General features: G+C 51.5%; 1 protein-coding gene across 2 annotated transcripts in view; it reads left to right on the top strand.

The window, feature by feature from the left end:
- The window catches only part of GRIK3 (glutamate receptor, ionotropic, kainate 3), a 212,981-nt gene that overhangs the window by 187,042 nt on the left and 13,509 nt on the right, over positions 1–12,430 (top strand). For both annotated transcript variants that reach the window (XM_014541556.1, XM_014541557.1), the window contains exons 12-13: positions 1,144–1,262; positions 3,782–3,999. In XM_014541556.1, the coding sequence (XP_014397042.1) occupies positions 1,144–1,262; positions 3,782–3,999 (337 nt within the window). The remainder of the gene's footprint in view (positions 1–1,143; positions 1,263–3,781; positions 4,000–12,430) is intronic.

Raw genomic sequence — 12,430 nt, 5'->3', positions numbered from 1 at the left:
CTGTTTGGATACTTTATGAAGAATGTACTTTACTTTTGTTTTTGCTTTAAGTTTTTAAGTAATATATGAATAATTAAAAAATATAAATAAGTAACAAAAATAGTAATAAATAATGATAAATGAATAAATAATATTACAAATCATTCAAAAGCCCATTCTCATCTTTAAACATTTATATTATACGCCTTACCAGAGTGGCTCAGTTGGTTGAGCTCTGTCCTGTACACCAAAAGGTTGCTGGTTTGACACCCAGGCAGGGCACAAGACCACGTTCCAGGTTTGATCACCAGTCGAGGCACCTATGGAAGGCAGCCTATCAATGTTTCTCTCGCTCTCTCCCCCTCCCTTTCCCTCCCTCCCATCCTCTCTCTAAGCATGTCCTCGGGTGAGGATTAAAAAAATAAAAATTCATATAATACATATAGAGCAAAAGGCTTCCCTAAAATTCCTCTGCCACGCTGACTCCCCTCGCTAGAGGAAAACACTGATACTTTTCAGAATTGGATTCTTCCAGATGTTTTATATGCATTTAAATACAAATGTACATACAGAGGTAGATAGCTGTGTCTTGGGGAATCTATTTACATAAATGCCATCCTATTGTTCTTATTTTTATCACTCTTTTTTTAACCAAACATGTGTTGAAGATCTTCCCCCGTCGGGTACATCTAGAAGTATCGCGTTCCCCCCTATCAGCCGCATGACGTTTCAGAGCACGGTGTGGCACAGTTGATTTCATCGCTCCTCTATTGAAGGACATTTCCGTTGTTTCCCGTGTTTTTGCTATTACAAGCAGTGCTTTGATAAACACCTCCGTGCGCTTCTCTTTACGCTCGTGTGGTCGTGTTTTTTCTAGGATGGATAATGAGTCGCAGAATTGCTAGGTTGAAGGGCCTGTGCACTTTTAATTTTAAGAGATGCTACTGAATTACTTTTATAACCAGCAAAAGCCACTAACCATAAAGAACGAAACAAAACGGCCCTGAGTTCCCATCCCGGCCTCCCCAGCAGAACAGTGAGGAAATGGATGCTCAAGTGGTCAGCACTTGGGTGTTCGCTAAACCACGGGCTGGTGTGACGCGGACACCCCTCCCTCCCGTCGCCCTGCAGCTCGGCCTCACTGCTCCCCTGTCCTCCCTGCAGGTTCAGCCCTTACGAGTGGTACGATGCTCACCCCTGCAACCCTGGCTCCGAGGTGGTGGAAAACAACTTCACTCTGCTGAACAGCTTCTGGTTCGGAATGGGGTCCCTGATGCAGCAAGGTATGTGCCCCCTCCCCCGGGGGACCCCCACTTCCCAGGGGGCCTCTCCTCCCTGGGTGTGTGGGGGGGATGGGAGGGCTCCGCCTTTATGGAGTCAGCAGAGTCAGCCCACCCTCCAGGACAGCCTCCAACCTGCTGAGCCATCACGGGGTTGGCGACAGCTGGACACCCAGGTGTGTGCCCTTGCCCCAGGGCCCCACCCTTCACCACTGCTGTTTCTGGGCCAGCTCAGGCTCTAGGGTTAAAGCAGATAAGCTGCCCCCACCCATGTCATGCAGGGCTCATCCCCAGCTCCTCCTGCTCCAACTGAGGTGGACATAGAGCATCCTTCTTACGGAGGCTGACCCACCAGTGGTCTCACCACCATAGCATTGGGCTGAACCAAGTTGGGCTGAGGAAGGGGAGAGTGGAGACAGGGAGGCTGGCTGGGAGGCCATTGCAGGAAGGAGACGGTGAGATCTGAACTGGGGTAGTGGCCATGGGGCTAAAAGACAGAGAATGACTAAGAGGATGTCAGGATGCAGCAGGAACAGGACTCCATGGCTGCCTGGCTGTGGGGAGTCTGGGAGGAGGAAGGGCCATGTCTGAGGCTGGACTTTAGCCTGAGGTCATGAGAGGTGGGATACATGGAAGGACACTGGTCCTTCCATCCTCTCGAAGGAGGGCAGTGTACCTGGCCCTGGGCTGGTGGCCCACCCTTTGGAAACACGTGCAGCTGTTCCAGTATCTCAGAGAGCAGTGCGTCTGCTCCAGCTTCAAGGATGTGGGAAGAGACACCCTGGGCTGGAGGTGGCACCGGGAACTGGCCCCCCAGCCAGGAAACACCCTCAGGGAGAACATGTGCCCATTGCTTCTGCCTGTCAGTCCAGAGCCTCGTATCTCAGGAAATGGGGGAACCCAAACCTTTAGGGTCCCACTAAGGGACATCGGTGACAAGGGAGCATGGCTCAGAGGGAGGAGGACCCCAAGAAAATGTCCTTGTCCCTCACTCATCTGTGTGTATCCTCAAGGCCCAGCACAAATCCTGGTCCTCAGTAGACATCCACCAGCAAATGCTGAATGGATGGATGAATGAGTGAGTGAATGGTATTATCCCACTGGGTCCTGAGTGCCCACCAGCTGCCAAGCCCTGTGCTGGGCGCTTGAATGAAGAAGGATGAGGAAAGATAAATACTGCGCCTGCCCCCCCTCCCCGATGATGTCCCATCCATGACAGAGCCCAGGGTAGGGACTTGGGCCTGGGTAGGGGTCCAACAGAGCCTGGCAAAGCTCACCAAGCAAACAACTAAGTCATTCTCGCCTTGGGGGCAGCTCTAGTTCTTCAGGCTGGGGGAGGGCCAGGCAGGTGGGGCTGGGGGGACTGGCTGGTGAGGAAGCTGAGGAGCCTGGTGGGAAGTGACAGGCAGCTCTCAAGGGAAGTGCCTCAAGCTGTCCCCGCTATTAATGAGTGTCCTGAAGCCTCACCTTGCTTCTGCGTCCATCATCTTTGCACAGTGACAGTTGGGAAAGACCTGGAAACCCCTCAGTGCAGTAATAGCCTCTCTTCTTCGTCTCCTGCTGCTATTCAAAGCCCTGGCCCCTTGTGTATTCCCGCAAGGTTTTCATTAAGAGGGAGAAAAATCGTTGTGTATTTGAAAACCTCTCCCTTGAGTGATTTCTTTGATAAAAGAAAAAAAAATCATCCATATCAAAGCAGATGCTTTTCAGGTTGCAGGTCCAAATATTCTGCAAAGTTCAGGAGTCACTTGCTATTTAAATCTCTTGAAAGCCGCCCAGTTAATTACTTCAGTTAGAAGGTTTCGTCTAAATTGTGCTCCACACCCAAGGTCGGGGAGGAAGAGTTATCTATTTCTGCAAAGAGCTTCAAAAAATGTTGATTTTCTCTTCCTGCAAAGCCCCGCATAGCAATCTTGTATTTGTATACCAATTGTATTTCCAACACAATTTCTCCTCAAATTATATCATCGCAGCGTCGCGTTATTTGTGTGGGGCTGGGAAGAGGAGGGACGATTCCTCGTGCTTTGCAGAGTCCCGGAGAGGGGAGGTGTCTGGCACAAGATCATACGGAGAGTCGGGAGCAGAATTCACTCCAGAACCCAGGGGTCCTGACTCCTCCCAAGTGTTCAGAACCTGGGGCCATCCAGGGGTCCGTGGACATGCATCAGAGGGTCTGGCAGGCCTGTGAAATGCTGCGCATGTGCCTGTGGTTCTAGAGGAGCAGTTCTTAAATTTCAGTCTGATCGGAATCACCTGGAGGGCTCATCAAGCCCGGGTTATGGGGCGCCACCCCTGAGATTACTGGTTTAGTAAGTCCTGGTATGGGGCCTGAGATTGTGCATTGCTAATGAGTTCCCAGGTGATGCTGCTGCTGCTGGCCCAGGGCCCACAGTTTGAGAACACTCGTCCAGGGTAAGGGCCTCGGCTTTCATGAGATCGTCAGTGGAGCCCACGACCCAGAGGACCCGAGCAGCCCTGGTCTGGACATTGTCAGAGACCACCTGCCTCTTCCCTTCTCCCAGGGTCTGAACTGATGCCCAAAGCCCTGTCCACGCGCATCATCGGTGGCATCTGGTGGTTCTTCACGCTCATCATCATCTCCTCCTACACGGCCAACCTGGCCGCCTTTCTGACCGTGGAGCGCATGGAATCACCCATCGACTCTGCGGATGACCTGGCCAAGCAAACCAAAATCGAGTATGGGGCAGTCAAGGACGGGGCCACCATGACCTTCTTCAAGGTGAGGCCCTCTCCCTCCCACTGCAGCACCTCAAGCTGGCCCTTTACTGGCCTTCCCTACACATACAGAGCCAGGGCCAGAAATCCCCAGGGCTTAGTCCCTCCCTGTTGGGGATCATTAACTTCTGAGAGTTATGGTGAGGTGGCCACCTGGGTTGGTCCCAACATAGATCCTAGAGGTTTCTAGGCCTGGGACAAGCCGCGTGAGTGTGCATCATTTCCTTAAATCATCAGAGGGCAGGTGGGGAGACGAGGCTGGAGGAGGAAGTGAGGCCAGATGCAAAAACAGGCCCCAGGGCCAGTGGCATCCTTGCCCTTGACTTTGGGTCTCAGTGGCATCCATCCATCTCCACGAGGCTGGCCTGGGCTTGGGGTGAGCGCTTTACCACTTAGAGGGCAGCAGGGGGCACGTCCCCCTCTCTTCCTTGGAAGAGAGTGTTTACATACATTCCTTAGCGTGTTACACTCTACGAATCCTGTGTCCAGAAAAAGCCGCTGTCACCTGCTCAGGTTACTGCTCTTACAGGAATCTGGCCGTGACTTTGCTGCTCCGCCTGCTTTGTAAGGTGTTGGCTCAGTTCCCAATGTTTTGACACCTTCTGCTCGAGTAGCTGAGGGTTGACAGGCTGACCCTGAAAACCAGTAGCTGTAAATGTTATTCTGGAAATTAAAGTGATAATAACAACAGCTACCACCACCGAGAGCTCACAGTGAGCCAGGCGCTGTGCTAAATGGTTGCCTCATGTAACCTCCATGACAAATCCTCTGAGTAGGTACTACTTCCACTCTACACATGTGGAAACGGAGGCTCAGAGTAGTTCAGTGACTTGTCCAAGGACTCACAGCTGAAGAAGCCAGATGCTGACCCAGGTCTGCCTTCCTCCAAGGCCCATGGTTTGGGCCATGGTTCTCTGACTTGGGTGTGCATCTAAATCACCGGGAAGGCTGGGCACACCCAGGTTGCTGGGCCTCACTCTCAGAGTTTCTGGGTCAGTGGGCCTAGGGTGGGGCCAAGAATGTGCATTCCTAACAAGTTCCCGGGTGATGCTGCTGGTCCAGGGACCACACTCTGAGAACCACTGTCCCAACTATTTCTCAGAAATGGTCAGGATTCGGAACTCTGGGGCTATAGGTCCATTTGTTCATTCATTTATGTATTAGTCAACTGCTCTCGATCAGTCTGAAAGTCTGGGTTGTGTCCCTTTCCTCTGGGCCCTGGCTCCCAGCCCCAGCCCTTGCCTCCTTCCAGGCTAATCCTCTGAGTGAAGGATTGAGCCTCCAATGGGGCCCGAGTGGGAGAGAAGAAGGGGTTGGTGGGAAAGCCTTCTGCCTCCTGGGCTTCGGAGCCCCACTGTCCTTGAGGATGGAAGCACCTGCTTTGCGAAGAGAAAAGAGGGAAGAGGCAGGAAAGGGGCTCCTGTCTCAGATGTTGCTACTGCCGCTGTGAAGCAGCAGGCGTGGCCTTCCTAAGAGGTCACTACCATGTATTTAGAGTGAAGGAAAGAGAAAAGTGTGGTCATAGGCATGTTAGGAGTTCTCTGGGACCCTATGTTTGTTCATGAGTGTGAGCAGTATGTGAGTATGTGTTACATGAATGTGTACATATAGCAATATATGATACATGTATGTGTGCCCATGCACAGAGTCTGCCTGTGTGGGAGCAAGTGTGTTTGTGTGTGAACATGAGTATCTGCACATATGTGTGTGTACTGGTGAGCATATGTGTATATGTATCTCTCTAACCTGGGTGTGTGGATATGTGCTTATAAATGTCTACAAGTGGGTGCCAGGGTGTCTATATGTATATATGTGTGAAGAATATATGCATGTCCATCTTTTTAAATGTCCCCATGGGTGTGCCTAAATTAGTGTGAGTGGGGGGATGTGCCTATGTGTGTGTGATTGCTATGTGTTGTGTAATGGCCCATTCATGTGTGTGTAATAGCTTTTGTGTGCGTGTGATGGCTCCTGCATGCATGTGTGTCTACGTGTGTTTGTAATGATCCATGTATGAGTGTGCATGTATGTGTGTGTGCATGTGGTGTGCCTGCTCGTGCCTATCCTCAGGCGGTGGCCCAGCCCTTTGACTGAGCCAGAGCATCTCTCATGCATTACTCATGAGCGCGTCTCCAAGCAGGGCTCCCGATCAAAGGGAAGCAGCATAAATAAGGCCGGTGCAGGCTCATTGCCGCTGATTGGATGTCCTTGCCTCCCTCCATTCTAAGATGCTCAGATTGGCTTCCCAGAGCCTAGTCCCAGCTCCCCACTGAGCCGCTGTCCCCGGCATCAAGCAGTACCTCCTGCAGCCTGCTCTGTCCTCACCCACCTTCTCTGCAAATGGCACAGTGAGGAGGACAGGGGAGGGACTCAGATGCTGCCACCCAGCTGAGATGCTGGGGCTCAAGGGCCTGTCCTCATAAGGGCCTTCGGCCAGAAACAGCAACTCCATGTCCCCAAACAGGACCAGCTCTACTTCCTTACTCTCCTGATTCCCAATTAATTCCTCTTGAAGTCTGGCCTTCCTGTCTCCTGCTTTAATTCCAGTGACGCTCTCCTTGGCCCGGCTCCCTTTCGTTGGCAGCAGCAGTGGGACTGCTATGTAGGCGGAGAGGACCTCAGTGTGGCTACATGAGCCCCGCCCCACACCAGGAGCTGAAAGCACACAGCACCCTCCCCGAAGATCCCTGGACAAACTTACTTCTCCCTGCCCCTCTTCCCTCCATGGTCGTACCTCCCCCACCCCAGGCCAGGTTATGGCCTCATTGTCACTTCCATGTTAGAGCTGGAAGAAAACCCGAGTTTAACCTAGAGAAGCGGAGGGGCTGGGTGATTGGCCCACGATCACACAGCAGATTGGTGATGGAACTGGGACATAGGTCGGATATTCTGTCTGCACACGAAGTGCCCTCTGTCACACCCACTCTCGGGTCTTCTGGAGGGGTTGTCCCTCCCCTGCCCGTGAGTGTACATGGCCAGGTTGGCAGTGGGTTTGAACAGGGGTCAGTGCCGGGAGTACGCACAGGATGTCTAGGAGACATTGGCAAAGTCAACAAGAATGGTAACATTTATCGAGCACTTACTAGGTGCCAGGCAATGTTCCAAGCACGTTGCCTGTACAGCGGTCCCTCCTTATTCACAGGGGCACATTCCAAGACCCCCAGTGGATGTCTGAAAGCACAGATAGTCCGGAACCCTGTATGTACTCTGTGTTTTCCTAGACATGCAGATAATTTACAGCTTCTCTTTGGCATATCCAAATTGGTAGCATCACTACGCGCTTTGGAGCCATTATTAAGCAAAATAAGCGTTACTTAAACACAAGCACTGCGGCAGCGTGACAGTCGGTCTGATAACTGGGACGGCCACTGAGTGACTAACTGTGGAGCATATGCAGCGTGCGTGTGCTGGACAGAGGGACGAGTCGTGTTCTGCACAGGACGGAGCAGGAGCGCTCGAGATTTCATCACCCTACTCAGAACAATGTGCAATTTAAAACGCATGCATCGCTTATGTATGGAGGTTTCCATTTAATATTTTAGGACCATGGTTGACCGTGGGTAACCGAAACCGCGGATAAGGGAGGACTATTGTATTCGCTCATATCGTTCTCTCATCAGTGGTAGAAGTTCATAACTTATTATCAGCTCCATCTCACACATGATGAAAGTAGCCTCAGAAAGTAACCTGAGTTTACACTGACTTGCCCAGCATCAAGCTAGTGAAAGGCAGAGCTGGGATTTGAACCCAAGCCTGCTGGCTCTCATGCCTGTGCTCTTTGTCACTGTGTCCAGCACCTCCCTAAAGAGCCAGGCAGTCCAGGAGTCAGTTGGGCAAGAGTGAAGCCACAGTCATTTGAGCCAGATCCCCAGCCTAGAACAGTTGCTCAAATGATAAATGAGACTGTCTATCTGATAACCAAGTGTGTGTGTGTGTGTGTGTGTGTGTGTTCACGTTCCAGGAGTCAGTTGGGCAAGAGTGAAGCCACAGTCAGTTGAGCCAGATCCCCAGCCTAGAACAGTTGCTCAAATAATAAATGAGACTGTCTATCTGATAACCAAGTGTGTCTGTGTGTGTGTGTGTGTGTGTGTGTGTGTGTGTGTTCACGCGTGCCCTTGTTGAATTAAAGGATGGAATTAAAAGATGGCAGGAGCCGAGTGGGGCAAATGCAGGAGGCCTGTTGAGGACAGGAGCCAAGCAGGGGGCACCCCTGAGTGTCCCAGAGTCCAGAGCAGATGAACATCAATGCTGAGGTTAACCTGTGTTCCTGCTTAGGCTGCAAACCACCTTAAAAAGCCCCCGAACTGAGAGTAGAACTCAGTGAGGAGAATCCATTCCTGTCCAAAGACAATGGCAGGAAGTGGGGTGTTGGGCTCGCTCGGGGGAGCTCCCCTCCCCCACCCTGCAGCCCAGGAGACACATGGCTGGAGGCAGCCCCATCATTCCAAAGGAAACTTCATTTGAAGAGTTGTCAGGAGCAGCGGACATCACAAACGGCATCTCCTGTGTTGTCCTCCCTCCGTCTTGGAAGATGAAAATTAATTAGGAGATGAAACAGGAGGCCTTTGAAAGCACCGGTCGGCTGTAACACTATGTAGGCAAAATGTGAAGGAGAGCGTTGAGGAAGCGGGCTCTTTGTGGGAGGGCTGGGCAGCTGTGAAGGGAGAAGCTATCAGAAGACAGCTTCTCCCAAGAGTGAGCCCTCTTTGGTGTTGGGGGGGGGCGGGGGCACAACTGGATTTTTCAACCTGCCTTTCTAGGAGACAGCCTTCTGGCAAGAATTTTCAGAGTGAATGTCCTCTGTGCATACTCACATGATACTTGGTCATCTTTGGGAGGAGAGCCAAGATTATAAAAAGTTACTTGGGGGGGGGGGGGGGGGGGGGGGGCACAGCACATGTGGGTGGGAGAGCCACTTCAGAAAAGGATGGGAGCTGGGGGCCATGAGTTTCAGGCTCTCTGGGTCCCTGGCATTGCCAAGCCCTCCCCCTTGCACAGCTTTGCCCCATCCCGGCACCGGAGCCTGGAAGGCACTTGGAGAGGCCATTCAGTCCACCACACCCCCCTCTCAGCTGCTCTGCACTCTTCTGTGAGCTGGAGGGCTCAGGGGGCAACCCGACCTCAGCTTCCGTTTCTCCTGCTGTGTCTGCTGGCCTCTCTGATGGTGCCTTCTCCCTGTTTTCCATCGACAGTGGGGTGGGAAGACCAAAATGCACTGACCAGGCAGAGCTTGGTGGGGTGACCCTGGCACAGTTAAGTCTCCTCAGTCTTAAAGTAAGACAGACCAGGACTGGGGTCCTGGGTGTTGTCTCTTCTGGGTGACCTTGGGCAAGTCACATCTCTGAGCCTGTATTTGCTCACCTGGATAACATGGATACTGATTCCCACCGTATGGTCATTAGCAAGAGGATTCACTGAGCTGCCATGGTGCAGTGGTTAGCGCAGCGCCAGCCACACAGGAACACATAAGTCCCAGGCTCTCTCCTCTGGATGCTGCTCCAGTTGGCTGGCCCAACAGATGGGGAAGCAGGCTGGACCCTTTCCTCCTATTGCCCCAAAGTCCCAACAGTACATTGGAAAGAGTCCAGGCAGAGCACACCTGGAGACTTCCCATTCTCCCAGGTCCTTCAGGACTGGGCCTTTGGGGAGGTCATGGTGCCTCTGTCACAGGATGGCCATCTGCCTCTGCACAGAGCCAAGCACTTGAGGAGGTACCCAGAGGCCAGAACAGAGCAGAGCCAGAGTGGGCAGAAGAGCAGCAACAGGTGCTGGGGGCAGGGCCAGTGATGCCGGCAGTGATGGAAAACACTCAGTTACTGAGGACCTCTCTGTGCCTTAGTTTTCTCATCTATGAAATGGGTGTAATAATAGTACCCACCTCCTATAGTTACTGAGATGATTAAATGGGAGAATTCACATAAACAGCTTGGAACTCTACCCGACACAGTGCATATGCCATAAACACTATTTTTATTGTTGATTGTTGAAACCGGTGATACACAGGCTTCTTCAGCCCACAGAGGAGATCTTTGCATTTAAAAAATTCACATTTCCAGCTTCTTGAAAATGTGAAAGACGAAGCATCACAGAAGCCAGCTCTTCCACGAAGCAACAATTGTCAGGAGCTGAGAGCCGATGGCTCTCTCCAGTTTATCAAAATTCCGCTCGACATTCTTTACTTATTACAATGCCGTGCGTGGCTCCTGTCAGCGTTCGCTGAGTATTGTGTCATTATAACCTATAGTAACTCTGTACTACAGAAATTATTGTCCCCCAATTTCTAGGTGAGAAAACTGAGCCTTAAAGAAAAATAATGATTCCAGGCACTTATTGAGCACTTCGTAGGCCAGGCTCTGTGCTAAGCTAACCCCCATTTTACAGATGTGCAAAGTGAGGCTTTGAGATGTGATGTCACTTGCCTGTGGTTACAGATGGAGCTGGCGTTTAAAACCAGACTTTATACTGTGGAGCTGACCCCTCCCACCACCTCCACCCCAGTCTGCAGCCCTCACCTCCTGACTCCCCCCTTCAGGGCCCAGCCTGCAGCCCCACAAGGGCAAGCCTGAGGGGTATGTGCAGACAACAGGGGCTGCTGCTGGGCAGCCTGGGGGGTCAGCAGTCTGACCTGGCCAGGCAGGCAGAAGCAACGGACTTAGGGAGACCTCCTGGCTCCCACAGAAATAAGCCAAGAGACATGATTAACTGCTTGAGTAGGAAGATCCAATAAAGCCAAAGACTCCACACCCAGGGATAAGAAAGCTAATTACTGCAGGAAAGGTCTCCTTTCCAACACGGAAATTACCCCCGGTCTCACATGGAATCACATCGCCACATGCTCCCCGGGATTCAGCTCCCTTCGGAACTGATATATTTATAGATATATACGTACATGCATTTTCTTGTACAGAAATGTTAAATTCTCAAGATTAAGTATCTTCGGTTGGGGAAAATCAATTTACTCCTTTGAAAAGGCTGCAGTTGAAAGTTGTGAGCCTGAAACTTACTTTCTTGCCAATTTTACTGATAAAAAAGTCTCTTCATCCTGGCACATCTCCCTGAATGGCTGCTCCAAACAATTCCATTAATTGATTTGAGTGACTGGCCCTGAAGCAAGGCTTATTAAGGCTCCCAGCGGAGCCGGGGCAGGCAGGATGACTCAGGAGCCATAGGTGTGTGAGACTCCACTCCCTGGTGGTGACCACAGCTCGGTCCAGTGATAGGAACTCAGGCCTCCGGTGGCCGGGCCCTGGGAGATGGGAGAGAGGCCTGAGATTCCAGAAGGGACCCTACCTGTATCCCTGCTTGTCCCAGACATGCCAGAGGGAAGCTTTTCAGGGATGTGTCCAGAATCACAGATTCACAGAAGGACAGAGCGTAAGGGGGCCAAGGACCGTGAGTGGGGGTGTTTGTGAATGGGGTCCCAAGATTTAGGACCAGCGCAGTGGGTGGTCATTCTAGGGAAGTGGATTCAGACCCTCTGCCTGAAGGTGGCCGAGGGAGTGACTTTGCTGACACTGGAGCTGGCAGAGAAGGGCCTCTTTTTTTTTAATATATTTTATTGATTTCTTACAGAGAGGAAGGGAGAGGGATAGAGAGTTAGAAACATCGATGAGAGAGAAACATCGATCAGCCGCCTCCTGCACACCCCCTACTGGGGATGTGCCCGCAACCAAGGTACATGCCCTTGACTGGAATCGAACCTGGGACCCTTCAGTCCGCAGGCCGACGCTCTATCTACTGAGCCAAACTGGTTAGGGCGAGAAGGGCCTCTTGAAACCAGCATCACCACCGGCTTCCTGCCTTCTTGTCACTTCTCACCTTAACTGGCCAAGCTCTCTGGTGTCCTTTCCCATCTTCCTCACTCTGTTCCTTTACCCACTGAAGGCTTTTATGTGTCTTTCCAAAAAGCCTACCAACCTCAACACTCCCTCAAGCCCCCAAAGGAAATGTTGTCTCCTTTTATGGTTAGTGTTACTGGAAAGAGCATGTGTCTTAATGTCAGACAAGCATATGTATAGGAGGAATGGGGTGTTGGAGGGAGGAGTTTGCAGAATAAGGAGAAGTTCTTACTATAGTCTGAGACACAAGGAGTAGGGCAGGGCTTCCTGAATGATTCATTGTCAAGTTACTTTTTCCAGGTTTGAGATTTCACCAGTGGCTATGTGCACGGGAGAGTGGGTAACATGGGTGAGGTGGAGAGGTGGATGGATGGATGGATGGATGGATGGACAGATAGCTGGCTAGATGGATGAATGGAAGGATAAATAGGTAAAAGGCTAGGTGGGTGGTCGCATAGTTAGTTGAATAAATTAGTGTATAGATAGTGTGTGAGCAAATGGATGAGAACATGAACATGATAAATGAGGGTATGATGGATGGATGGATGGATGGATGGATGGATGATGGATGGATGGATGGATGGATGGGTGGATGGG

The sequence above is a fragment of the Myotis brandtii genome, unplaced genomic scaffold, assembly GCF_000412655.1.
Source record: "Myotis brandtii unplaced genomic scaffold, ASM41265v1 scaffold274, whole genome shotgun sequence".
NCBI classification, from domain to species: Eukaryota; Metazoa; Chordata; class Mammalia; order Chiroptera; family Vespertilionidae; genus Myotis; species Myotis brandtii.
Note: the sequence above shows the minus strand (reverse complement) of the source record. Positions and strands in the feature narration are given on the sequence as shown.